A 26,539-nucleotide genomic window follows, 5' to 3' on the forward strand; every position below is an offset into this window, starting at 1 on the left:
TACTTTGTATGACATTATTGATACAATTCAAAAGAAAGTAAACTAGATAATTTAAAACGAACAACTATGTACACAATTATAGGGAAAATGATGATGTCGACAATCAAAATTACAAAATTTTCTACATAAAGGTATATTGATCAGTATAGAAATATTGGAATTATATAGTAAGGTCAAGCAAATTGAAATTAATTATTAGGAATCAATTTTAACAAAAACCTTTGGTCTAGAAAAGACCTTTATCGCTTCTTCTAATTTAGTTAACTGTTTTTCTATTTCCATTTTTCGTTTTTGAGATCTTAGAGTATCTGTTCTGATTGGTAACATGTTAAGTTCATTTACGAATTCTTGATAATCTAAAACATATAATTCCACATTTCAATTTTTATTTTAGTACTAATTTTTCATTTATAGTATACTAACTTTTTTTCAACATGCTCAGTGTTTCTTTACGTTCATTATCTGGAAGAGGAATATGACCATCAGGGCAATCTGAATATTTAGCAGCTGCTTTAGCTGCTTGTTCTCTTTTTAAAGCTTCTTTTCTCTCCTTGATGTATCTACAAATTAAAACAATATTTAACTGAAAATTTAAAAAAATATATGATATTGTATTGATTTACTTTGGAACAACTCCAATTTTGTAATTTGATGGGGGTGCATTTCCTAATTGTAAAGCCAATTTGCTGGCCATAGAAATGCTTTCCTTGTTTAATTTGGTATCATCTACATTATCACCACAAAAATCTTCTGTATTATGTTTAATAGGTGAATTTACAGGATCTAATGATCCATTTGATACATCTTTTGTATGAGAGTTAAATTCCTTGCTTTTTCCAGATGAATATCTATAATATTATTTCTATGTAAGTCAATAAATTCATGAATATTTCAAAATAATATAAATTCAAACAACCTTATAATTCCTTCAGAATATAAATTACTCATATCATTAGTATCTAAAGTTTGAACTCCTTGGCTTTTACATTTAATATTTGCACCATTCTCAGTACTAAGAGTTTGATTATCAAAAGATATATCTCCAATTGAATGTGCTTTTGATTTTTGTTTATTTTCAGATTTACTGTTGATTCGACACTGATACACCTGACTTTTTCTATTTAGTAGTCCATTAATAGGTGGTTTGGTGCATTTTTTCAAAGCAATTTGTTTATTTAAAAATACTGGGGCACTCCGTTCTCTTTTTTCATTATCAGCTGATGACTTCTTTTTCATTAATTTTTCAATGCCAATACTAATTGCTTCTTCTGTTGACAAATTTTTTAAACCTTCATTAAGCTTGTCAAATTCATTATCTCCTACACTTTCACGTCTGTGAGAAATTTTGTGCCTCAAAATTGGTAATTTCAAATCATTGGCACTTGCATTATTTGCATGAAACATTTGCTCCATTCTACGTAAACTTCTTACATTTTCTTTGATAAAATTTTTCCGTCTTGGAGGTTCTAAATGAACAAATAATTCATCAAATAATAATACAAATGAATAATGTTGTATATTTAAAAACTTACTTGGGTCAGGGAAAAGTCCTCTCAAAGTCCTTGTTTCTTTTGTCATTTTATTCTTAATAGATTTTTCTATCAGAATTAAAATTTATAAAATTAGGTGATTTTTTCGTTAAAACCAAGCAAATTGTTTGTGCTCACATTCCCAAGTGATTGGTATCTTGAACTATTTAAATAAAAATCGCATTATTAACAGTGCATCAGTTGTTAAATATAACTTAAAATTTGTAGCGATCCGTTCCCGGTAACTACGCGAATTGTTTTCTCCTGGTTTTCTCAAACAGTTTTGTTTATGAATTGAAGCATGGCGGTGTGACCGCAAATGTACTGTCTCATTTATGCAGTTACACTAATTATTGAATCTACTTATAGATACATATCTGAAACTTGATGAATTATTTTATGTATGCAACTGACAGGAAAAAAATATTAAATATTAAATATTTTTAAGAAATTTCACATTTTTACGAGGGAATCTAGGGGACTATAATCAAGTTATATCGACTAAAAAGTTGAAAGTATCAAACTACCGATGTAACTAACCAGGATGGGAAATTGAACACAGCTATAGTTGTTGCGGTATACGAATAGACGCCTAAAGCGATAATACAGATCTAGGGCCTAAGGCGAAGAATAACATGACATGTGTTTAACCTGACCGGCCTTCAACTATGTAACAGGTCAGCATGTCAAACAGCACCGTATTTATAATTGCTTAGCACACTTTTATTTGTTCAGAAAAATGTAAGATATGTATAGAATGCCTATTGCACATATATGCATATATTTTCATAGAATTTTAAATTTTAGCGAAATTATTACCTTATAAATTTATATATGTTTAAAATAAAAAATTCAAATAAATGTATACGTATATACAATTATATTCTACTGTTAAGTTTTACTATGGTTTAGATAAAATCTAAAGAGATGCAGTTTGAATAGTCGTTAGAGAATTAAAAAAATGTATTTAAATACACAAAATTGAATCACATAATAATATAATACTATAGAGTGAATCGATAAGTTCGGTAAATTACCATGAAGATAATGCTATTGTATTAATTTCATATTTTAGACAGAGCACTCAGCAGAGACAGAGGTTACTCGCTACAGGCCGCACACGGCACAACGAACAACTTCATATAGGACCTCTCTATGAATTAGCTTCGCATAGTTTGTATTTGACTATGATAATCATATAATTATTTTTATGTACTCAAACTTGTTCTTCAATCTTCAATAGTTTTGTATGCTATATTGGTTTCCTGGAACAATTTTATTCCAGCCTTTTTTGTTGAATATAATGCTGTAATCCTCAATCAAAAATCCGAAAATATAGAAATATTTAAAAAGCTTATGGAGTGGAGATTTCATACAAATTGAACCCGTATAAAGATAATGTCGTTTAACATTTTATAATTTAAAACTAATGAAAATCTGAATTTGAACTTTGTCCTCGACTATGCCGCCATATTGCTGATGACCTCACAGCTGAAAATGCTTTATTCGTGATCTGATTGGCTGAATATAGTCATGTAGGTTGGGTTGGGTTACTATCATGAGTAAATTGATAGACCGAGGCGTTTTACATCCATTGTTTCTCTAATCAATCAGTGAATAAAAATAAGTATAACAATTTGTACGCGTTGAAAAGATAATAATGCCCATATTTTCACAACGGCCTAACTTTAAAGTAATATGATAAAGTAATTTTAATGTTATATAATTATATTTATTTATAAGATAAATAAATATTAATGAAACTCTACTAGAAAATTTAGTTTTTGAATAAAAATATCATCAATGGTGAAGAGAATTTTAAATCGATATTTTACATAAAAATCTTAAAATTGATTTCGATATATTATCGGGGCCGTTATAATTTATTTAATTTAATTTATAAATAAACATACTCTCCAAATGGTGGCGAATGAACCATTGAGTTACAGTTAAAAAACAGTTAAAATAAAATATCTGTTTATATGGAGATATCTTAGGAAAAATATAACATATGTATATATATATATATTAAAAATAAATTGTTAGGCGCAGCTGATGGTTCTATTTAGTTGAAAAAGAAAAACTAACTTAATATATTTTGTCACTACCTATTTAGCTAAACATCTGAAAATCTGTTATACGTTATTATATAGGTTTGAAAATATTGCTAAATCGACGAATATCATCGTGATTGATTTTTATTTATTTACCAATTAATATCAACGTATGAAAGCGTTCCGAGCTATTGAATTGTTATATTATTTATGTATGTAATGTATTTTAGAATTTTTTTATTTCACCTATAATAATTTTAATTTGATTCCAGGGCAGCATGACACATTGAAACTACTGAATTCAAGCATGAGATGAACGCGCGAAGCGCCCTTGACGACACTATTATTTAAGAAATCGCGTTGCAAAGCAAATTTTCAACTATAGTGTTACCTCAATACCGGTATTGTGTGCACGTGTATATAAATTAATATTCTCTTCTTGGAATTGACTCAAAAATCATAATAACATTCTAAAAAAAAAAGACAAAAGATACTCGGTAGTTGCTAGGGAAACTTACAGAAATTATCTTTGTTAAAATTATTAATTCTTCTAGTTGATCAAACGGTTGCATGTATTCCAAGTGGTTATTTAGGATAAATTCTGTGTAAAAATGGTGCTTCTAGGAGATACTTTTCCAAATTTTATCGCTGAAACGAATGTTGGCGAAATTGATTTTCACAAGTGGTTGGGAGATTCGTAAGTAACATATTACATATATATTAAAAATGTGTTAGTTATAACCATGTTTAAGATTGCACTTGTTGACAACTCAATTTTTTGTGCAGATGGGGAATTCTTTTTTCTCATCCAAACGACTTCACACCCGTATGTACAACTGAACTAGCTCGAGCTGCAAAATTAATGTCCGAATTTGAGAGATTAGGAGTAAAAGTGATTGCTGTCTCTTGTAATTCTGTTGACTCCCATCGCAGATGGATAGAGGCAAGATATTTCTAGCTACAAAGTTGAATTATAATTTAAAAATTCCCTCATATATTTATATATGTTTAGGATATTAAATCATATGGAGAAATGGCAGAAAGTGACTTCCCTTATCCAATCATTGCAGATGAATCAAGAGAATTAGCAATTAATCTTGGAATGCTAGACCCTGCTGAGTTGAATAGTGATGGTGTACCAGTATCTGCTCGAGCAGTTTTCATTATAGATCCACACAAGAAAATGCGTCTTTCCATATTATATCCAGCAACCACTGGCAGAAATTTTGAGTAAATATCTTTAAACCGTTAAAATAGAGCGATAGATATAATGTTACTATATACTTATAGTGAAATTCTTCGAGTGGTTGAGTCCCTCCAATTGACTGATAAGTATAAAGTGGCTACACCAGTTGACTGGAAGGTAAATTTGTTCAAGTACATTTTTACTCATTATAAATATTAGCAATTTTCAAATATTTTACAAATTTTATTTTATAGAAAGGTGATCCTGTAATGGTTCAACCAACTGTATCTGACGATGATGCAAATAAAATATATGGTAACAATATTAAAACTCTTTCCATGCCTTCAGGTAAATCGTATCTTCGAATAGTTCCTCAACCTTCAAGTTTTTGAATTGAACAGTATTCAACAAAGTTGATTTCAATCTAACTATCTCTGAAAAATTTGAAATTATGTTTTTGTATAATAATAAATCTTTGAGTGTCATTTGGGTAAAATACTTGTATAAAGAAAAGAAAGTAAATATAATTACATTTAACAGGATTTAATGTAACTTTTATACAGAGACAATTTGAAAATTTATTTGACGACTGAAATAAAATTTTTGATTTAATAAACATTAATTCGTTGATTTAAATGAAATTCATTTCTGCAAACAACAAAAAAAGCCGTTTATTATCTCACCTAATGTATAATTAAAAGTACACTGCATTATATACATTTTCCAAGTACACGTTTTCACTTATAATACCTAGACGAATTATATCATATTTACATTTTCGTTTAACAAGTTACGTCTAATTTACGTTTTCATAGTATGATTACACTATTATGCGTATAGTATTTAATGTATATAGCAGCAGTTATACAAAACAGTCCCTGGTGAAAACCAATACGATCAAAAAGTATAAGAAATTTAACAAAATTATATCTCGTCATAATAACATTATGAAATTAAAATTACCACATAAAGGATTACATCACAAAATACTATTGCCCGCCCTTGGATGTGGTTTATCACGCGTATTTTCACTCAGTATTCTATCGTTTATCAAATTTCTCATTTTAAATAAATTCACTATATTAGCCTTAGTTTGTCTCATACCAAAGGTTAAAAATCACTTGTTCACGCATTTCTTTTTTGTCAAAAACTCAATGTCTTCGATGAATCACTGTTTCAAAACTCGGTTATTAGTAACGGAAATCAGACTAAAAAAGTTCTGATTCAAGCACTCATCGTATTTATTCGTTGGAGCCATGGCTCTCTTGCTGCTGTTGCTGTTGTAGCTGCTGCTCAGCTTGCTCTCGCTCCTGTCTCTCGGCGGCTGCTCGAGCCTGTCTGCCAGCGCTGGAGCGCAAGTTTTTTCGTTCAACTGGTGGTTCGGTGACTAATCGCTTAGTGTTTCTGGCTTTTTTACTTTTCATTCCCTTGCCATCGTCAACAGAGGATTCGGTCAACTCGGTACTCGAAGCCTTGCTCAAACCATCGGTCACCTTAGTAGTGCTGGCTTGCGCCAAAGATGTCTCGTCAAACGATGGGATCGAGTCTGATGATTCCTTGTTACTACTGCCCGAGGTGTTGTGGGAAGGGCTGGGCTCGGGTGTCTGTTGTTTGGACGGCGACGCCGTCGACGGAGCTGGAGAAATGGCCGGTGACCTCATAGAGTGAGCCGTCGAACCGGAGAGCGCTGGTGAGACCGAAATGTGAGCAGCACCCGATTGCGTGGGGCTTTGTGGGACCGACCTCGCTTCCACTTCGGATATAGGCTCGATCGTTGCAGCGATTTTCGGTAAAATAGATGCAGGATTGCTCATGGTTTCTCGATGTGACGATGGAGGCCGGGACGGTGGACGCGAAGGAGGTCTCCCAGGCGGTGGAGGTAAATTGCTACCATCGCGAGTGGAAGCCGCCGAAGTCAAAGAAATAACGGTACTGTCAAAGTCTCTACCGTAATCTTTCAAATCTACTCGTGGCTTCTTGACAATGGGCTCGAGGCTGACTTCTAGCGAGCTTCTCTTACCCGAAACTTGCTGCAAGCTTTCAAGATTCCTAGTGAACAGTTCAGCACTGGTTTTGCTAAGCTGCTCGAGAGCTTCCTTCATTTCTTGTTCCTTGGTTTTGCGCTCAATGCGTGCGGAAAGATCGGCAATATCACCTAGTTCGATTGTTTCCGTATGGGGCTTCCTATCCAGAGCAGCGGAGCTCGAGGAGCGTCGACGTTCCTCGGAGGCGGCCGCCGAAGCCGCCGCGTGGAGGGCGGCGTCCGTATACTGCTGCAAGCTCAAAGTTGGGTCGAGCGGTGGATATCTACTGCTGCTAGGCTTTTTTTCAAGCTGCGCGTCCTTACTGCGCTTGATAGATACCTCTTCTCGGTTACTGGCACCGGCGTGCCTCGAGCTAGACGAAACCGACGTGGACTTGCGTGAGGACAAAGCGGTGGAGGTTGGAGGCAAGAGACCGCATTGGGCGAGACTCTCATATGCGGAGGAGACGCCACCGGGTTGCATAGAGAAAGGATTGAGACCGCCGAGGCCAAGGGGTGTGTAAAGTAGACTGGGGTTTGGGAAGAAGAAGGGGAAGGGCGTCGTCGTCGGTAGCGACGAGGACGTAGACGTAGACGGAGCCGACGACTTGCTCGTCATCGGGGTGTCCATCTTTGTGCGTGACTTGCTTGTACTTGCTATGCTTGTCGAGTTAGTGCCTCGGGCGCTAGCCGAACTCACCACATTTGTTTCTGCTTGACTGGTGGTCGTGGGACCGCCGGCACCACTTGTTAGACCCTCCATTCCGGTCAATCCAGGCAGACCTAATCCTGCCAAGTTGGCAAACAACGAATTTGTCAGATTCATGTTGCCAAGGTTACCCAAGTTGCCCAGTCCACCGAGAGCGCCGAGATTAGGCAAACCACCAAAGGGCATGAGTAATGGATTTTTTGGATCGAAATTGCCTAACGAGAGACTCGACAGCAGCGAGTTGTTTAAATTGCCCAGTCCGGGAAAGTTGAGGCCCGACGCCATCGAGGTGGCTGCCAAATTCGCCTGACTGACACTCGATTGCTGACTGTTTGGACTTGGCATCATTGGCGGCCTACCGGGGCTCTTGCCCTTGTCTTGTCGTTGTCTCTCTTGCCCTGGCAATCGCTTTTGTAAATCATGTGGCAAATTGCCACGTTCTTTCACTAGTTCGGCCCACTTAGGATCTACATCGTACATGGGATTTTCCATTAACCATTGTCCAAGTCGCTTCAATTGTGGAGCTTTGCTTCCAGTCACCTAAAACCAAAAAACATTGAAATTAATAAATACATTTCCAGAATTTTTCTCTTTAATTAGATACTTTTTAAAACATTTGTTTTCTAACCTTTTTGCCAGTAAGCCTGTTTATCACAGCCACATTTTCCTCGCCAGTAAGCTTTTTCCAATCAAGAAGAGTTGGATCAACGCGAGGTCTTCGTCTTCTAGCTGCATTTAGATATTCAGCATTGAATTGCTCCGACATTGCTGTTTGTTCGGCTAACCATTTGTTAACTTTGGCTTCGTGAGAGTAAGCTCCAACTTTCGAGGAATATTCGGCTACTTTGTTGATTTCGGCAATCATAGATTCATAACTCTTTCTATGGCTCGAAGAAGAGGAGGCATGAGCTACATTGAGCATTTGTTGCTGTTGTTGTTGCTGCTGTTGTTGCTGCTGCTGTTGTTGTTTCTTTAAAAGTTCCCTATTCTGTTGTTCGGCCTGAGCTAATAAAGCTGAAAAGCTGTCTTTGTGCGAATGTGACGATGGTGGTGGCAATTGACTCACAGAGCTGCCAGATGATCTCGAAGATGGTATCGAGGTAACAGTGATCGAGAACGGTTTCTGCGACGATGAAGGTGGATTGGGAAGGCCAACTGGGGCCGAAGTTGGAGTTACAGTTACATTTGGCGTTATAGTACCCTTCTTACTGTGTTCCGGATAATGAGTGCTCTGTTGCTCTTTTTCTCGCTGCAAACCTTGCACGATTTCGTCTAGCTTTCTTCGCTTCTTCTCTTTACCTACTGGTGGCTCTTCCACGGTCTATATTATACATAATCATTCATTATTAACGTTCGAAAATGAAAATTTATAGTGCTAAAAATACTACTTACAATATTCCTTTTCTTTACAAATTTTTCTAACATACTATCCAATTTTCCCTTGTTACTACTAATTTGTTTAATCTTACTTGGCATAGAGAAGTCTTGTACCTCATTCATAATATCTTTGTTAGAATTATCAGTGGATGGCTTAGATGAATACCTGAAAAATAATTCACAATTATATTCTCTCGATAAAATAAGAATCGTAAGGTTTATATGCAAGTAGTACCCAGATGATAAATCTATAGGCGTTAAAGTGCTAGATGTGCCTGGAATAATCGTGGGTTTGCCAGGTATAGTATATTTTAAGTCAAATGGTATGGCGGGAGCTCTAGTTTGCTGATGAGCTGGTGGTGGTTGGGTTGAACGTCTTGTATCTTCCAAATCATCATTAATATCCCAACTTCCACTAGACAAAACTGGCTTGCTTAACTGAGAAGGTGGTTGAGATGCCAGATGACTACTATTCAGCAATGCATGAAGTTTAGCGCGTTCCGTTTCAACGTCAATGGCAATATGCCTTTTACGTTTCTTCAAGGCGGATGAATTACTACCACTTATATTACTACCAATGTTGATGTTGCTACCATGAGAGCCACTGCTGCCAATATTACTAATGGTTATACTATTACCGCTGCTACCTCCAATATTTGCAGTGATTGGACGTGGGATCCCGTGATCCGTAGTGATTGTTATGATTTCAGATCTGTCTTTTTCTATGATTTCAATTTCGTCACCAGCAGTAAAGTTTATGGAAACAGGCCATTCTTTATGCTCAATAGCATGTACGATGTGCATCAAACGAGCTTCAATAGCATGTTCCTAAAATAGAAATCACAGTTGGTTCATATAATTCACCAAATTGATAAAATTTGTTAATAAACTGTAAATTACCTTTGGCCATTTAATTGATGACTTGTGGGTGTGTCCCAAGAGTTGAGCAACGGTGGGTTCCTTGCTGTCTCGAAGCACGAATGTATCAATCTGAGTTAATCGTGATAGCGGCTGAATTACCTCCAAATCTGGAAACATTGCCTTCAGTTCTGCTGCTTGCATGCTACATTTGTCTTCAATTTTCGTGATTGATAATTTGTCATCTTTAAGTTGAAGAGGCTTCGGCTTTTCCTTTTCTACTTCCTTTTCTTTTTCCACTTGTTTTTCTTTTTCCATTTCATTTTCCGCTTCCTTTTCCTTATTTTTTTCCACTTCAAGTGACTCTTTCACTTTGTCATCTTTGGTCTTTTTTTCAATCTCTTCCTTTTCAGTTTTGTTATCCGATTTATTTTCTAATACTTCTTTTTCTATGTCCGTTGTATCTGGCTTCTTTTTTGCATCGTTTTCATCAGTGACATCAGCAATCTTATGGGTTTCTGCAATTTTATTGTCGTCGTCAATCTTTTTCATTTCTTCAGTCTTAGCATCATTGACTTTAGCTTCGCTATCGTCAATTTTCTCATCGATTATAGTAATTTTATCAATAGACATATCCATTTTTTCATTCCTGTCTTGCCGTTTATCTTCTTCAGTAGATGTTTCTTCATTACTACTCTTTTCAACATCTGTTTTTTCTGCTTTGCTAGTAGTTTCACTATTTTCTTCCGAGTTTTCCACCGCTTTATCCTCATGGGTTTCTGATGCCAGTTCTTTAGATTCATCTATCAAATTTCCTTCTTTGCTTTCATCTCTATCGACTTCCATTTTCTTCGTTTCGTCCTCGTTCTTGTCGGTGGATACATCACTTTCATCTTTTTCCATGGATTCAATATCAGTCGCTTTGGTTTCCAATTTATCCGCACGATCTAGCTTCACATTTTCGCACTCAGCAGTTAATTTAGATTTTTCATATTTTTCCGGTTTTTCATGGTCAACTTCTTTGTCAATAGGCAAAGGCTTAGTTATAGTAGTGATGGTTAAACCGCCAGCAGTGATCTGTTTTTCTTCGGGTTTATTTTCAGATTTTATAATGGTGAGTTCAACTTGGCTCTTTCCAGTTTCTCCTTTTTTATCCGAGGTGTGCGGAGAGTCTTTCTTGATGCTAACTTTTTCAATTTTTAATGTTCCTTCACCCTTTTCTAGTTTCACCAAAATTTCATCTTTATCGAATTTTAAAATATCCTCTCTGTTTTCAATTTTAATAGCTTTGTCTGAGCGATCGAGACTCTCTCGGTTCAAGCTTCTACTCAACATTTTATGAAATGAAAAATCCGGATCATTGAGTATGGTGATGTCGGTGCGTCCGAGTCCATGTTTAGCTGCCCCAAGTAAAAGTTCTTTATCGTGTCGTCCTGGTATCCACCAGTCTGGAGTATCACCCGACGGCTGGCACAAAGACAAATGTTCTTCTAATTGAGGATGCGACAGCATTTCCTCTCTGATTTTGCTCAGCAAGTCTATGCGATCCAAAATATGCCTGGCTTTATTTGAACTCAAAAGTTCGATCGGCATATCTGCAGAACCTGCGTTGACGAAAACTTACATTAGATTTGAGTCAATTATAATGAAATATAAAATTAACTTACCTTCTTCCTCGCTCATCTTTGCGCTACATGCTCTTTTACACATTGCTCTAAAAGCCATATAATACTCGGTGAGATCACTATCGCTCTTTTTGTCAAATCTGGCCAAAGTTTTGAATCTGGTCCAATCATATTGCGCTTTCTTTCTGTCATAATTGACGCCGTAAGTGGAAACAACGCGAAGAAATTCGCTTTCTTCCCGCCTCGACCATTTGGCTTTGTGCTCCTCCAAGCGTGTCCTTTCGCGCTCCTTGACCATTTGTTCCATCTTTTCCTTTCTCTCCATCTTCTATGAAAAATCATTATAATAAAAAAAATATCGCGATTGTACGTATGTGTTGCTAATTTTCGGTGACTGCAAGACTACTCACCAAAAGATACATAGCTAGCTTTTGCAAATCCCAATTTTGGACATTCAGAGGGGAATCCATAGTCGGAATGCCCTGGTGGTTACCGAGTTTGATATCCTGGCCGACTTTATTATTCGACATAATGGATGTTTTTATGTCCTCTTTTTTATTGATGTTCCTTTGATAAGACGTTATAACTCGTCTCAAACGCGTGTTCATATCAACGACGCTCGGCCAATTTTTTTCATCGTCCGCGATAATTTCCAGACCGTCTTGAACTCCACTAGAACCAGCTTCATTGTCAGCCTTATTCGCTGACACCGACGGTGAATTCGCTAGCGAGTCTTTGCCGATGCCCGAGGACTCGCCTTCTTCGAGCTCGCTTATATCCATACCGGAATCATCCCTTAAAGAAAGAATGACCAAGTTAACAAAGAAATGAAACGTGAAAGGGACTAAGCCAACGATTAATAATGTTATCGTCGATTGATAATTCATATTATTGTAGAAATTGAAATTGGTAGAATTATAATGAAACAATCCTTGAAATCCCTTTATAATCTTGATAGCATTGGCAGCCTTGATAAGAGAATTCATATAGTCCATTTATTTGCATTATTGGCGCAACAACTCTCAACTAAATAAACCAAGAAGGGCATAAAGTAAGAATCACAAATGAGCACAAGTGCGGCTAAGCCAAGTATAATTTGCCACTGGCTCGTCCAAAATGATCAGTCATCATATGATTAGCCGTGTTAATGAGCTCATATCTCGCAGTAGTAAAGCGGTGTTAGGTGTAGTGTGTCGAGCATGCGATTAGCAATTCGATAATCGAGAGGTGGCATAGCAGAGGGAGAGTGCAGTTATAGCAGTGATAGTAATAGAGAGATACTTAGAGAAAATTTCAACAGAGAGCGGAGAGAAATAGAGGATACAAGTAATAATCGTGTGTACTCACTTGGACTTATTATCGATCTGGGGAGGGAGCGGGCAGCTTTTTATGAATGTGAGCGTGGGATCACTCCTCATCTGGTCGAAACTCTCATAGCCGTGTTTGTAGCAGCCCACGACTAGGGACTTGTCGGCCATCGAATCCCACCACTTGACTGGCTTCTCTGGCAATTGTGGCAGGTTTAGCCGCAACGCACTGTAGGGCCATTTCATTTGCAATTTTGCCGATTTATTATTTTTGCCAATTGGGTCTCTTTACATCTTATCAATTTAGACCTTTGCTTGCGAAACGACTGTTTGTCTCGTCTTAATTTTGATTTCATGGCATACGTTTGATAACATCAGATTTTGTCAAGTTAAAAAAAAAAAAAAAAAAGAAAAAAAGGAAAAAGAAAACTAATAAAAAAAAATGTGTAAACGGTTAATAATGGAATACTGATATTGCCAAACGAAGAAAAATGGTATAACGCTTGCCCTCTGACACAGTGCACTGCTTGATATTGCTTCTTACCGTGTCATCACGCTGCGGCAATCGCCGAGCCAATTTGGTGCCGGCATGGTGAATCTTTATTTTTTATTCTTAACTATAAATATGTGTGTATATGCCAATGATAAAGGATGAACTAAAATTATTAGTAGCCATTCAGCGGCGCTTTGCAGCTATGAAACATGGATTCAGTCCTCGAACAAGACCCAGGGTGAACAAATACATCGCACATGCAAACTGTTTAAGCGCTGTGTAAGCACATGTGTGAGTGCACAATGTTTCGCGATATATCGAACAAAAATTTAAAAAAATAAAACAAAAACAAATGATAACAAAAAAATACATAAAAAAAAGAAAAGAAAACAGAAACCACCGCAAAGCCACACAATAAAACACTATTTACTGACCTCACGTGCACACCGTCGTTAATGTGCTGTACCAAATCTCCGATTATTTCGTGTTTAATATAATAGAGCATCCTCACTCGCAGCAAGACTCTGAAAATTTATAACATTAATGAGTAAAATGATGAATCTAACCTACTCATGGTTTATCTGGAGATCTTGTTATACTAACTTGTTGGCGTGTCGACTCAAGTGCTTTTTGTATGTACTCTCAAGAAATATGTCACCATCATATTTTTCGGCATGACTCCAGTGATTAGGATCGGCGGGGCCATTATTGCTGCTGGCATTAGTTGATCCTCTAGTTTCACGTACTCTACTGCTTTTTTTCTTTTGCTGTTGTTGCTGTCTGCTATTTCGATTGCTAGACGCACCTTGATTCACCTGCACGTTCTTTGCTTTCTCTCCATTTTCCAGCGGCGTTATTAGATCCCAAATGAAATTACGGATCTTCTCGTCGCCACGATAATAACGCAGACAATAAACCAGGATCACTCGAGCACAGTCTTCAATATCAGCCTCAGTCCACCCGCGACGTAATTGACTATGCTGTAGAATCTCTTCCCAACGTCCCCATCCAAAAGTCAGCAGTCCTCTCTCAACTTTGAAGCATTCGCTACGGGCCCAATTGCCGTACACTACTTCTCCCTCGCGTGGCACATACTCGTCATAGAATTTACGAGATTTTTTGTTGAGCTTATCTCGATTGCGTTTCTTGCCCGACAGGCCAATGCCTATTTCATCATCACTATCCTCGGAACTATCAAGTTCCGACATATCAACAACCGATTCATCGTGACCATATCGTTTGATTTGAGTCCTTCTTCTTGGTTCAGACAAAACCAAGTCATCTTCCTCTTTCTTCTCGGTCGTGTCAATTTCAGCCTTCTTCGCCCATTTTTTCCAAAAATCTGGATCATCAATATTTATGTCAGATCTATTTGATGAACATGCAAAGCTTGCTTTTGAAAAAGTAGAACCCTTTTCAGCTTCAATGGTGATGATCTAAATTTAAACAATACAGTTGAGTTTCAATGACACTCGATCAACTTAACTACTAAGGAAAGATTATTCATTTACCTGTGTCCTCCTAGCTAGGATCAGATCGATATCTTCCTCGCAAAATTTGTCAGCAGCATTATCATCATCCATGATGGCACCATAAGCTCCTTTCTTGAGCAAGTCTTCAATTTCTTTCTTTGTCAATGCTTTGTTATTTGGATCCTTGCCACCTTGACTGGTATTCATTGATTGTAATATTGCTTTGTCCAATCCCAATTTCAAAGATGCTTTATCAAACATTTCTCTCTCGTAAGTATTGCGGCATAAAAGCCGATAGACTTTAACCATTTTTGACTGACCTATTCTATGACATCTAGCTTGAGCCTACGAAATTAATGATTGAGTGAATAAATCAATTATAAATAAAAATATAAAAATACTTGACTTTTACCTGGAGATCGTTTTGAGGATTCCAGTCACTGTCGTAAATAATTACAGTATCGGCTGCTGTAAGATTGATGCCAAGGCCACCTGCTTTCGTGCAAAGAAGAAATACAAATCTATCCGAGTCAGGTTTACAATAGCGATCTATAGCAGCTTGTCTTAAATTTCCTCGAATGCGTCCATCAATTCGTTCATAAGGATATCTGAAAATTGTATCCGATTATTAAAAAGGTTATTAAGGTTGAATGAAAAGAGTCGTTTAAAATTCATACAACTTACTTTTTGTAGAGCAAGTAGTCTTCTAAAAGATCAAGGCATTTGACCATTTGACTGAATACCAATACTCTATGACCACTAGCCTTTAATTTTGGCAACAATTTATCAATAAGAACCATTTTACCAGAACTATTAACTAAAGCTTGGTGATAAGCATCTGAATCCTCTTTTACGTCTTTATAATCAAGTTGGATTTGATCTTCGGCTCCATTAAGTAAAAATGGATGTATACAGCATTTTCTTAACTCCATCATGGTATTCATTAAATTAGGAAGATTGGCTGAAGTGGTACCCTTGGCAAGAAATGAAAAATTTCTTTCGAGAATACCTCTGTAATATTTCTTTTGTATATTTGTTAATTCTACTTCAATAACGGTCTCTTGCTTTGGAGCAAGTGACTTTTCCACATCTTCTTTCAATCTTCGCAGCATCATTGGTTTCAAGAGAACTTGTAGTTTGTGAACTTCATCTTCACTGCTTAAATTACCAAACTCTTTTAAGAAAGCATCGCTGCTCGCAAACTGCGTTGGTTCTAGGAAATTGAGTAATGAAAACAATTCGTTTACGTTATTTTGCAACGGAGTACCGGAAAGAAGAACCCTGTGCTCTAGATTTAGTTGTCTAAGACCTTCAAGTAATTTACAATTTCTATTTTTCAATCTATGGGCTTCATCTATAACGCATATTCGCCAATTGTAACCTTTCAGCTCATTAAAATCAGTTATTATAATTTCAAAAGTTGTAATGAGAACATTGAATTTAATCAGATCTTTGATTTGCTGGCCTTTATCATTTTTATAATAAACTTCATATTCAGATATCATTGTCCGACTAGCAGCACTGCACAAAAATAAATATATCAATTAACATATCAAAAGTTAATTCGATAACATATTACGAAGTACTCTTAATACTTACGATCCATGATAAACAATAACATTCATATCAGTCCAAGATTCAAATTCTCGCTGCCAATTAGGAATTGTCGAGAGCGGTGCAATTATTAAAAACGGTCCTCGAACGCCGTATTTGTATACTTCATTTACAAAGGTCAATGATTGTATAGTTTTACCCAGACCCATTTCATCTGCTAATATACAATTATGAGAGTTGTACCAAGAAAAAAGTAGCCAATTAAGACCTTCTAATTGATACGGCCTCAAGCTGTTGCCACCTTTATAAACTGGAGATTCTTCTAATTTTACCCATTGAGACGCGGATGGTTTCTTTTTTGGCTAAGAGCAAAATAGTCACTTTGTAATGCATACCTATTTAATAAAAACTAATTACAACTTACCTTCCACTGATCTTTCAGAGGGACTTTGTTAAATTTATGGAACTGTTCAATTTTTTCGGGATCCACGTCTTCTTCTAACTCCCACGTACATTCTTCATATTGTAACGAACGCCACTTAACCAAATAATGTTTGACAGTTTCACCTGTCGTGGGATCAGTGTGAATAGCTTCATCAAGTACTCTGTCAACTTCTACGAAGTCTGGATTGAATGGATCATCTTCCGTCTGAAAGAATGCATACACATGTAGTAAAACAAACGATAATGTTGAATCTTATTTAATAATTATCATTACATTTTCAAATATATTTGTGCTTTGTTGCTTTTTTTGTTGAAATCTTTTTAGTTTAGCCTGTATTCGCTTATCACCTTTATATAATTCTTCTTCAGTTTTCCATTCGCAATGCAAATACGAAAAATTTCTGTACTTTACCAGATATTCCTCAACTTCGATCATTTGCTTTTGATCTAATGATTCAATTTTGGATTTATCATCTACTTTATCGGCGTCATCAGCGGACAATGCATCATTTAAATATTCCTCTTTAGCCTCTTTCTTATTTTCTTCGAGATTGGCACCATCTTTCTTTTCGCTTTTAACTTCACTATTTATCTTTAATTCTTCACATTCTTCACTCTTAGTTTTGTCATCCTCGTCTTTACCCTTATCTTTTTCTGGATCGGAAACGATATTGTCCCTCGATTCATCATCTCTCTTTATATCTTCATCCTGTTTCCCTTCGCATTTTTTCAGTTCCTCAGATTTTTCGGATGGAACTTCTAGAACAGGAGGTATTTCAGGCTTCACTTCTCTTTTTCCCATTCGTGAGCATAAAATGTGTTGCACAACCATTGAATCTTCATCGGTAGTATTCTAAAAAGTAAATATTATTTCAGTAACATAATAGATTAATAAAACTAAGTATGTTGAAAAATCAATCTTACAATATATACAAAGTTGGGCTTATTGGGGATAACTTCGCCGCCTTCACCAGGTTTTTTATCAGATGAAGGTTTAGTAGAGCCATCAGATTTTTTACCTTGTCCGTCTTGATTGGGCAATTCGTCGTCTGAAAATCGAAGCATTACATCGTCTACGTACTTTTTGCGATGAGTATTTCTAGCAGATCGTCTTTTGTTATCATCAGCAGCCTCAGGCGACGGAGGAGGCGTCGTTGCCAATTCTTCTCCATCGGAATCTGGGGCTATGCGGCTCTTACGTTTCCTTAAAATCGACAGTTAATCAGATATTGTAATAATTATCAGATATTGTAATAATTGTAATATTAAAAAATTATAACTTACTTTGAACTTCTAGGAGATTTTGAAGAGGAACTTTTACTAGGCCGTTTCCGACTGGGGGGTTTTTTCTTTGCTGCTGGTGTATCAGCTGCTTGACTATCTTGGCCATCTTTTTTATCCTCGTCAACGACAGCTTTTTCTGTATCTGACTTTTCTTCAGCATCCTGTTTCGATTCCGATATGGTAAGTTCGTTTGTTGAGGAATCGACTTGTTCGTTGTCCTCATCTGTGGATGCTGGCTTTCCTTCAGAATCTTTAGTTGAATCAGCAATTTCCTCATTCTCAAGTTTTGTTTCATCGTCTCCTGATTCGGATTTCGTCTTTCTTTTGCTGCGCTTTGGCGTGGTATCTTTGTCTTTTTTCTTTTTAGATTTTGATTCCTTGGTAATTTTGGTCTCTTTGACAACCTTTACTTCCTTTTCCTTTTTAATTTTTGGTTCCTTTGGCTCTTTTGGCTCCTTCGGTTTTCTCGGTTTCCGCGGCGGTCTTGCCTTTTTCCCTTTTATAGGCCACTCTTCTTCTCCTTCACCACCATCTGGCTTCATATCTTCAACTGAATCGGCTGCGCTGTCAACGATATTGCTACTGTCCACCGGAGTGACTAGATTCTCAGATTCAGCCTGTTCAGACTGCGTCATCGGCTGTACCGGAAGAGCGGCCTCTTTATCCGCCTTCTTTCGATTCTTTTTTGATCTCGATGTAGCTTTGCTGCGTCCTCTGCCCGTTGTGCTCGATACTTGGGGGCTATCGACAATAGCTGGACCAGTAAACAAGGAAGATTGTTGCAAAATACATTGAGTCCCACCGTTGCATTGATCATTGGTTTCATGTTGCTGTAGAGCCTGCAGCTTCTCTTGGATAGTGACAATTTTATCTTGAACATCTGGTGCTGGTGGCATGCAGTAGAGTTCTTGCAATTGCTGTTGAAGAGCCGCTCTCTCTTGTTGATGGGACACGGGCACCATCGGATTGGTGTACCCCACAGGCGTAGTTTGTGATATAAAATCAACGTTGGTCATACCTGTACTGTTGACCATGGCATTAGTGTCACTTGGTGGGTAAACTTGAGGTGCAATATCGTTTGAGTACATATTATTGGTTATAGGTGCCGACGTCAGAGAAACGATAGGTTGAGGAGCAGTAGGTGTCGTTGCCGCAGAAGATAATTGTGGAGAAGATTGTTCCTGGGTTGGGCCAACCTGAGTTGGATCCGCTTGATTCTGCGACGTGGGAGTCGGCACTTGACTTGGTGCTTGATTTTGCGTCGACTGATCTGGACTAATTTGGCTTTGTACTTGGTTTGGTACCTCAGATGACTGAACTTCCATTGATTGACTCTGCGAATTTTGACTGGATATTGCATCGGTCACCTGATCAGAGATAAGCGGCTGATTCGATGCTTGCAACGGACTGACCGGCGTGTTACTCTGTGACAAAACATTTACTTGCGGTGTCTGTAATGTGTCGATTTGCGTTTGAGCTTGCGACGTTGCGATGGGCTGCACTGGTTGCCCTAATACTGCTGTCTGAGATGGAGGGACTTGACTGACTGGTTGCATTTGTTGTTGCTGCTGGCTGATAACTTGCTGTTCACTGACTTGGGGTTGAGTGGTCTGCGGTAACGACATTTGCGACTGAACCATGCTTATTTGCGACACTGGTGGCTGACTGCCTATGAGCGATTGCGATTGCTGTTGACTGAGTGGTGGCGTCGAGCACGTGGATTGTTGTTGCTGAGAGGAGCTCGTTTGATCAATCGTTTGATCACTTGTCTGTAGATCAGGTATTTTGTTGGTCTCAGGTTCAAGAATCGAGCTTGGGATTGGCGACGAGCTGGCGACTGATTGTTGTTGCTGCTGTAGTATCGACGTGCTACATTCGGAATTATTACTAGTGCTAGTGGCAGGTAACGATTGTACTGGCTCGATGTGCGCTGGAGGGATGGACACCGTGTCCATTGACGACGAATTGACTTGTGAAGTGCCGTGAATTGAACTTTCTTGTTGCTGTGGCTGCTGCTGCGGTTGTTGGCTCAGCAAATCTTGATTGCCCATTACCTGACTGGGTAGGCTCGTGACTGCTTGATGCAGTTGGTGCGATTGATGCTGTTGCGAGTGTGACTGCGAATGATGTTGCTGTTGTGATGGTTGCTGTACTTGAAGTTGATGTTGAAGGTGTTGGTGTGTATGTTGTTGCTGTTGATGTTGCTGATGTTGATGCAATAGCGACGAATCCGAGAGATCCGATTCCGAAACGGTCGGCGGATGTGGGAGCGAGTGAATCGAATTCTGATGTATGTCGGGGGGCTCTCTTGATGCCGTTTCAACAACGCCATGAATGCTCTCGTTACCGTTCATGGGGTAAAGTGGCGGCGCACTCTGCTCAGATACGATTGGCGGAGCAGGTGGCTGTTGCTGTTGCGACTGCTGATGATGAGGCTCCATCATGCCTCGAGCGTCACTCAGACTTATTTGCGGCCTTATCTGCGGCGACTGAGGCTGAGGTTGCGGCTGATGGGGCTGCGGAGGCCACTGCGAGGGCATCGGCATGCGCGGCCCCGTGACCATTGGTCCCATGGGGCTTTGTGAGGTCGGTAGGAGATTTGGCGCATGAGACATGGGTGGCCGTGACTGGTACTGGCCGTAGTCTTGAGAGGGCACATTAGGGCTGGAGCCAGGTATGACCATTTGCTCAAGAGCTTGCAAAGTGGTCTGTTGCGTCGTGGCGGCAGAATTCATCGGTATCGACGTGGGCGGGCAAGGGGAAACGGACACCGGCTGGGGCTGCTGTTGCTGCTGATGGGGAAGCTGTACATGAGGATGCGGAGATAGCGTGCTCGGTTTCGCGGGCGACATGATAGGTCTAGGAGACATCTGCTGCTGCACAGCCGGTGGCCGTGGAGACATCTGCGGCCTGGGAGACATTTGCGGAGACAGCTGTGGCAGCGCGGCCCTGTACTGCGGGCTGGTCGCGTGCTTTGTCGGACCGTACTGCGAGGTCGGACCAGGATGCTGTGGCTGGTTGAACATTTGCGAGGAATGATGAGGATACTGCGGGTCAATAGGCTGCTGCTGCTGCTGCTGCTGCGACTGCGGCACCGAGTGCTGTGCGTGCTGGCCCTGAAAGAGTCAGAGAGTGTTACTATAGTAATTTAGAGAGGAGAGGCGGAGGGATGCGTAGAAGCAAGGCTCACCATGGGCGGGTACTGCGGGTGCGAAGGGTGCGGCTGGTGAGTCGAATGGGACGGATGATGAGGAGGCATACGCTGAGGCTGCTGCTGGGGTGCCTGGGGCTGCTGATGCATGGAGGCGCCGAAGCCCAGGTAGCCCGCCGAGGCCGCGTAGCTTGCCATGGAGGCCTGGCTCTGCTGCTGGTAGTGCTGCTGCTGCTGGCCGGCCAAGTGCTGCTGCTGATAGGCGCCTGCAGGAGTTTGCATCGCCTGGTGGGGCACGCCCATTTGGGCCAGCATGCCCGCCTGCTGTTGCGAGTAATGCTGTTGCTGGGGCGAGTGCTGTTGTGGCTGCATCTTGGGCTGCTGTTGCTGCTGTTGCTGCTGCTCATACTGCGAGGGCATGCCGTGCTGGCGGTAAGCGGCCGCAGGCGGCTGCGGCTGCATCATTTGGCTGTAATGCCTCTGTATCTGGGGGCTGGCGTAGCCTTGGCCAGGCCAGCCCTGCATCGGGTCCATGCCACGAGACTGCATAGAATGCTGCTCCATCGAATACATGCTGTCGCTGTAACCGGCGTACTGCGACTGCTGTTGGGGCGGGCCGCGCTGCTGCTGCTGAGGCCCGGGCCCGGGTCCAGGGCCCATGGCACCGCGCGACTGCCCAGGATAGCCGGCCGGACCGGGCACCATGCCCGCAGGCCCACCCGGCTGGGGCCTCGGGGGGCCCGGCTCATAGGGCCCTAGGTTCTGGTTGTACATGGCGTTAGTGACGCGCTGCTGCTGCTGTTGCTGCTGCTGCTGACTGGCTGCGGCGGCGGCGGCGGCGGCGGCTGCGGCGCCAAAGTCAGATCCACCGAAAGAGCTTAATTTTTGCAAGGGAGATTCCTGATTAATCGAGGCGTACGACTGGCTAATGTAACTCCCTCCTCCATTGGGGCCGGAGTTCTGCGCTGCTGGGTCTCTAGGCACTACAGAGCTGGCGGCGCTGCTGGCTGCTGCGGCTGTGGTCGGGTCAAAGTGATCTGAACCCCCGAGATCGGGAAGAGCATCGAGCATCGATCCACTGACATCCTCGCCGAATAGGTCGTACGAGTCCATGTCTTTACGCTGCTGTACGACTCTTCGCCTCTGGGTCGGGCTTCGAGTAGTCCAGTACCTGTTCCTCCAAACCCATTAGCGTTCCCATTATTGCTTTTTATCGGCTTCACCTGCAACAGTCACCAAAAACGCACGGCGTTTTCACTCGAGCCAATTATTCTTGCTTCGGTTGGTTTGATCGATCGATCGCTCGCTCGCTCGCCTGTCGCATCCTTCCTCGGGTGAATTGTGCTGGCACAGGCACCAAAGGGGAAAAGCTATACGCTTATGTTTCATCAATTCCCATAATCGCTACAGCCTTTCCCCTTAAGGACCTGCTATGTCACTGCCTCTGTCGCTGCTGTGAGCCTGCAAATAATTGTTTTCCGCATATTCCGTGCACATGCATACAACACACGTATACAGGAGGCATGAACGCACGCACGCACGTGTCGTTTCTTACACTCGTAGAACGAAAAATAATGACGAATCAGCTGATCGACCAACATTGATGCTTGTTTGACATGTAAAATTTTCTCAAAAAATAAAACCGCAGTGCATTCAGAATATTACGACTTTCGAAAGAGGAGGTTCGCTTAAAAATGTATGTCGAGCCAAATGCATGATGCATGTGCAGCGAAGGAGCTTGAGCTACTTGTGGGCAGATGTTGGCCAGCGGAAAAGAAAAAGTACACCTGGAGATGGAATATCCTCGTCGTACGAGCAGTAGTCGGTTGCGCGGCCGGCACGGAGAGAACGAACAACGAATGGGCAAAGGCGAAAGAAAAGTACAGTGAGAGAAAGAGAGTGAGCGAGAGAGAGAGACAGAGAACGCGGTGGTAGTAGCGCGCGGAGAAGCGTCTGGGAAATCGATTTTCAGGGTTCTGTCCCGCAGTGTGTCTCCGGGCTGCACACACACATTCGGAGAGAGAGAGAGAGAGCGAGAGAGAGTGAGAGAGAGAGAGCGAGAGAGAGTGAGTAGGTGAGTGAGTGAGAGAGAGAAAACGAGAGAGAGCAAGAGGCGTCGCGCGACGCGGCTGGCGAGCAGCACGACGAAAATTCCGAGAAGCCCGTACGCACGCACAGTGCCCCCTGCATCACGCGCGAACTCACATACACACACAGCACGCACTGCATCGCACTGTACTATGAACGAGGAATGAACATTACTTGTCGCTGGAATACGTAAGAGGAACGTGGCGCGTGTGCGGAAGGAGGTACGGTGGAGAGATAGTCAGTCAGGCAAGCAGCAGCCGGCGACCCCATACGCCATTATCGCTCGCACACGCACGCGCCGCCAGAGGTGTAGAATACGCGAGTGTGCGGCGTCGCTTTTCACGTCTATCGCGAAGGTCGACACGGCTTGGCACGGCGCTCTTTCACTGTCGTGTAGAGCAGCACATCCTTCGAAGTCGGGGTCCGGTGACGGCGGCGACTCGGTGGCGCGCGCGCGCAAATGCACACACGCGCGAGGGGGAGAGGCTTCGCTCTTCCTAGTTCCTGAGCGGCGGCGTCTTGCAGCTCTGTCTCGCTCTCGCGGTGTGCGGCGGTGGAGCCGAGGTGCGAGCGTGGCCCGAATCAACTGAGCCGAGCGCGTGTCGTCGTCTCGCTCCCTTACATGGCTCGCTCCTTCTCTCCTCTCCTCTCCTCTCTCCACTCTTCCGCGCTCAGTCTCTCTCTCTCTCTCTCTCTCTCTCTCTCTCTCTCTCTCTCTCTCTCTCTCTCTCTACAGCTGTTTACTTCTTCTCCTTTTCCCTTTTTACGCCTCTCCCTCTCTTCCCAGGCTCGCTGCTCGTGCTTTCTCTTTCGCTCCCTCTTCTGGGCCCGCCGCGAAACTCTCCGCGCACAACAGCTTCAACGCTTCTCACCTCTTTTCGCTCCTTTTCGCGAGACTCTTTTTCTTCGCGATGCATTTAATCGCCAGCCCGAGCATTCGCGCTGCGGCGAGACGAAAAGAGTTCGGCGACATCGGTCGAATCGAGTGGAATATTGGGAGCAGTGGCAGCAGCCGGAGAGGGGAGTCGATTATCCTGAGAGACAGAGAGAGAGAGAGAGAGAGAGAGAAAGGAGATTGACAAAGGGCGGGCAGTCGAGGGTCCCTCGGGTGGGAGGAGAGCGGAGAGGAAAGCAGCGGCAGCGGCGGCGTCATCGCCCGGCCGCTCTTTCACTCGGCAGCGGGCATCGAGCGCGTACGTGCTGGTGCATAGCTGCCTTCCGATCCGCCACCGCGACAAAACGCCGCAAGGAGAGAAGGAAGGGCGGCAGTGGCGTACGGAGAAGCCAGCTCCTCACTCCATCGCGCATTGTGCCGCTGCTGTGTTCTCGCGTGTAGGCGCGCGCGCGCGCGTTGTTCGCGGGCCACCCCCATCGGAGAGCATCGAGGAGCGCGTGAAATTGCCGATGCTACGTAGGGGGGCTCGCTCTCCTACCCATCGGCAACCACCCCCTTCCTTCATCTGCATCGGGTGCCTGCTGCCCGCCCGCGCCCCGTCGCTGAGCCACTCGCAGTCCCCGCCAACGCCGCGCGGCCTGTTTATTTATTTTTTCCCGTTTCCCTTATCCCCGGCCTTTTCATCTGGACGCGGCTACGCGCACACCGGACACGCACTCGCGCCACGATCGATGCTTATTTTCGGACGCCACCGCGACGCTCTTTCGCTCGCAATTACAAGCGCTCCTCTCTCGACCTCCTTGCCGCCGCCGCCGCAGCCGCCGCCGCTCTGGGCTCGCCGATCGAGCGCTCGACTGCCCGAGAAGAGATGGGAACGCGAAACGGCACCTGGCGCCCGACGCTCGCATCGGCCAATCACAACTCCAGCAAACTTCCTCGGGCGCTAGTTTGCAGAAGCTCGCTTGACATTGACTTTCAAGCCGCCCAAATCCGACAGAGCGCTTCCGACCACTAGGTGGATGTTGTTTTCTGCCTCGTTTAAAAAATCTCGCGTGCTCCAAGCCGACGTTGCGCTTATTTATAGACTTGAAGTTTCGGAGAGCTGGCTCGAACGGTCTTTCAGAGAGGAGGAAAAAAAGACTGGCGGTGGCAGCAGCGTCGTCAGCGCATCTCCGTGAGGTAGGGCTTTAATCGGATGAAAGTGAGAGAGGCAGCATCGCCGAGAGTCCATTGACCTGACTGCGATCGTGCATTGAAATTCGGAACCAAGCAACCCAACCCACGTGGCAGACTGGATGAAAAATCGCTGGCCGACATTCTCGAAAAGTGGTCTCGGCGCTTCTTCCCGGAAGCGGCGTTGCGTCTCGAAACTGCAAGTAATCGTCGTTGCTCTCGGTGTGACGCTCTCGCCGAGACGTCATCTTACGTGGCGAGGACGATCGACGAAGCCGCGCACGGCGGACTGCGTTGCAGTCGACAAGACGCGGGAGGATCGATCGAGTGCCGTCCGCAGTGTCGCTCGGGCCAGCCTGACGGGACATTGACTTTTTGAGAGGACACGGCAGTGGTTCAGCGAGGCAGCCGCAATCACGCGGACGAGCCAGCCGAGAGAGACACGAGCAGCAGCAGCAGCAGCAGCGCCGAAAATTCCGCGTAGCATTGTAGCTGTAGCGCGCCTGCATAACTGCGAGCGAGGCGGAGAGAATGACGAATCGAGCAATTGGCAGTGGCGAGGCGGAGTCGGAATTACAGCGGAAAAGAGAGCCAATGGGATCGAAGCGCATATCGACGTCGCGCAGGATATTCGATTAACCAATCGCGTCCTGTGCAGTCCTTTGCGCTTGTCTTGCGTATCGGCGAGTCGACGTCGCGCGTTGTTTTTCACAACGAACTGCCGCTCGTCGACGGCCGAATCATATTGCGGCAGTTGAATGCCAGTGGCGATATTTCGGTCGTTGCGCGCTTATTGTTGCATGTGGCCTCGTTTCCAATGACGAAACGAACGCGCTCTTGAGCTTTTCATCGCGAAACTGGGAGCCGCCGTCTATCGCCTCTCCTGCCGCGAGATTAATCGGCTCTGCAGTAGCCCGGCTAATTGAATGATGTGCACTGGAGACGCATCTATGCCAAATAATAACTGCCTCGGCGAGTCATATCAAGCGACGCACGACCGAGAGTACGCTAAAAAGTAGCAGTCCTCGAGAACGAAGAAATAAGTTGAGAAATCGCGCTGCGCGCTCGGTCAGCTGCTGTCGACGTTCGAATATCTTATGTAATTAACGACTAATTGTAACGTTGCACAATAGTCCCTGATTATACCGACTAATGAATGCTTCCTCGATTTTTGCGAAGCCGCGGCGACCAAGGCAAAGACGATGAGCGTACGTACCGCCAGCCGGTCAATAATTCGATCGCCGTTAGCAGGAGCTTAACCTTTCGATGTATGTTTGATAATTAAATATCATTTGGTTCGGCGAACAATTGAAGAGC

The 26,539-nt window shown here is 42.4% G+C and overlaps 3 protein-coding genes across 4 annotated transcripts; 1 reads left to right on the top strand and 2 right to left on the bottom strand.

Annotated features, from left to right (window-relative positions):
- Positions 1-16: 16 nt before the first annotated feature.
- LOC131671192 (uncharacterized) lies at positions 17-2,647 on the bottom strand. Of its 2 annotated transcripts, none has more exons than XM_058947443.1 (6): positions 1,668-2,063; positions 1,533-1,598; positions 917-1,466; positions 624-848; positions 424-560; positions 17-356 (listed from the first exon to the last, which is right to left on the bottom strand). In XM_058947443.1, exons 2-6 carry the CDS (start codon positions 1,576-1,578, stop codon positions 196-198), a joined length of 1,119 nt encoding a protein of 372 aa, XP_058803426.1. In that variant the 5' UTR covers positions 1,579-1,598; positions 1,668-2,063; the 3' UTR covers positions 17-195. The 2 variants fall into 2 exon arrangements, with proteins under 2 accessions (XP_058803426.1, XP_058803425.1); XM_058947442.1 differs by adding an exon at positions 2,567-2,647 and having other exon boundaries at positions 20-356; positions 1,533-1,692.
- Positions 2,648-3,093: 446 nt separating this feature from the next.
- LOC131671206 (peroxiredoxin-6) lies at positions 3,094-5,194 on the top strand. Its single transcript, XM_058947457.1, has 6 exons — positions 3,094-3,222; positions 3,856-4,280; positions 4,370-4,526; positions 4,596-4,813; positions 4,874-4,946; positions 5,024-5,194. Exons 2-6 carry the CDS (start codon positions 4,195-4,197, stop codon positions 5,159-5,161), a joined length of 672 nt encoding a protein of 223 aa, XP_058803440.1. The 5' UTR covers positions 3,094-3,222; positions 3,856-4,194; the 3' UTR covers positions 5,162-5,194.
- A 158-nt stretch (positions 5,195-5,352) lies between these two features.
- LOC131671205 (chromodomain-helicase-DNA-binding protein 7) lies at positions 5,353-23,723 on the bottom strand. The gene is made up of 20 exons (XM_058947456.1): positions 23,329-23,723; positions 21,106-22,289; positions 17,916-21,031; positions 17,556-17,835; positions 16,906-17,484; positions 16,612-16,836; positions 16,233-16,549; positions 15,318-16,154; positions 15,046-15,241; positions 14,673-14,978; positions 13,765-14,597; positions 13,596-13,685; positions 12,709-12,897; positions 11,772-12,156; positions 11,404-11,689; positions 9,779-11,340; positions 9,114-9,706; positions 8,894-9,044; positions 8,130-8,822; positions 5,353-8,041 (listed from the first exon to the last, which is right to left on the bottom strand). Exons 2-20 carry the CDS (start codon positions 22,177-22,179, stop codon positions 6,011-6,013), a joined length of 13,743 nt encoding a protein of 4,580 aa, XP_058803439.1. The 5' UTR covers positions 22,180-22,289; positions 23,329-23,723; the 3' UTR covers positions 5,353-6,010.
- Between the last annotated feature and the right edge of the window lie 2,816 nt (positions 23,724-26,539).

This window comes from Phymastichus coffea, unplaced genomic scaffold (genome assembly GCF_024137745.1).
Source record: "Phymastichus coffea isolate CEN01 unplaced genomic scaffold, Cenicafe_Pcof_1.1 PCOF00120, whole genome shotgun sequence".
Classification (NCBI taxonomy): domain Eukaryota; kingdom Metazoa; phylum Arthropoda; class Insecta; order Hymenoptera; family Eulophidae; genus Phymastichus; species Phymastichus coffea.

Excerpts from the sequence above, each read along its gene's own strand:
- LOC131671192 (XM_058947443.1), bottom strand. The coding sequence starts at position 1,578 with ATGACAAAAGAAACAAGGACTTTGAGAGGACTTTTCCCTGACCCAA. Across the intron at positions 849-916 it reads TATTCTGAAGGAATTATAAG|ATATTCATCTGGAAAAAGCA; the intron begins GTTGTTTGAATT and ends ATAATATTATAG. Across the intron at positions 561-623 it reads AAAATTGGAGTTGTTCCAAA|ATACATCAAGGAGAGAAAAG; the intron begins GTAAATCAATAC and ends TTTAATTTGTAG.
- LOC131671206 (XM_058947457.1), top strand. The coding sequence starts at position 4,195 with ATGGTGCTTCTAGGAGATACTTTTCCAAATTTTATCGCTGAAACGAAT. Across the intron at positions 4,281-4,369 it reads CACAAGTGGTTGGGAGATTC|ATGGGGAATTCTTTTTTCTC; the intron begins GTAAGTAACATA and ends TTTTTTGTGCAG. Across the intron at positions 4,527-4,595 it reads CCCATCGCAGATGGATAGAG|GATATTAAATCATATGGAGA; the intron begins GCAAGATATTTC and ends ATATATGTTTAG.
- LOC131671205 (XM_058947456.1), bottom strand. The coding sequence starts at position 22,179 with ATGGACTCGTACGACCTATTCGGCGAGGATGTCAGTGGATCGATGCTC. Across the intron at positions 14,979-15,045 it reads ATCCTCAAAACGATCTCCAG|GCTCAAGCTAGATGTCATAG; the intron begins GTAAAAGTCAAG and ends TTAATTTCGTAG. Across the intron at positions 11,341-11,403 it reads AAAGATGAGCGAGGAAGAAG|GTTCTGCAGATATGCCGATC; the intron begins GTAAGTTAATTT and ends TCGTCAACGCAG.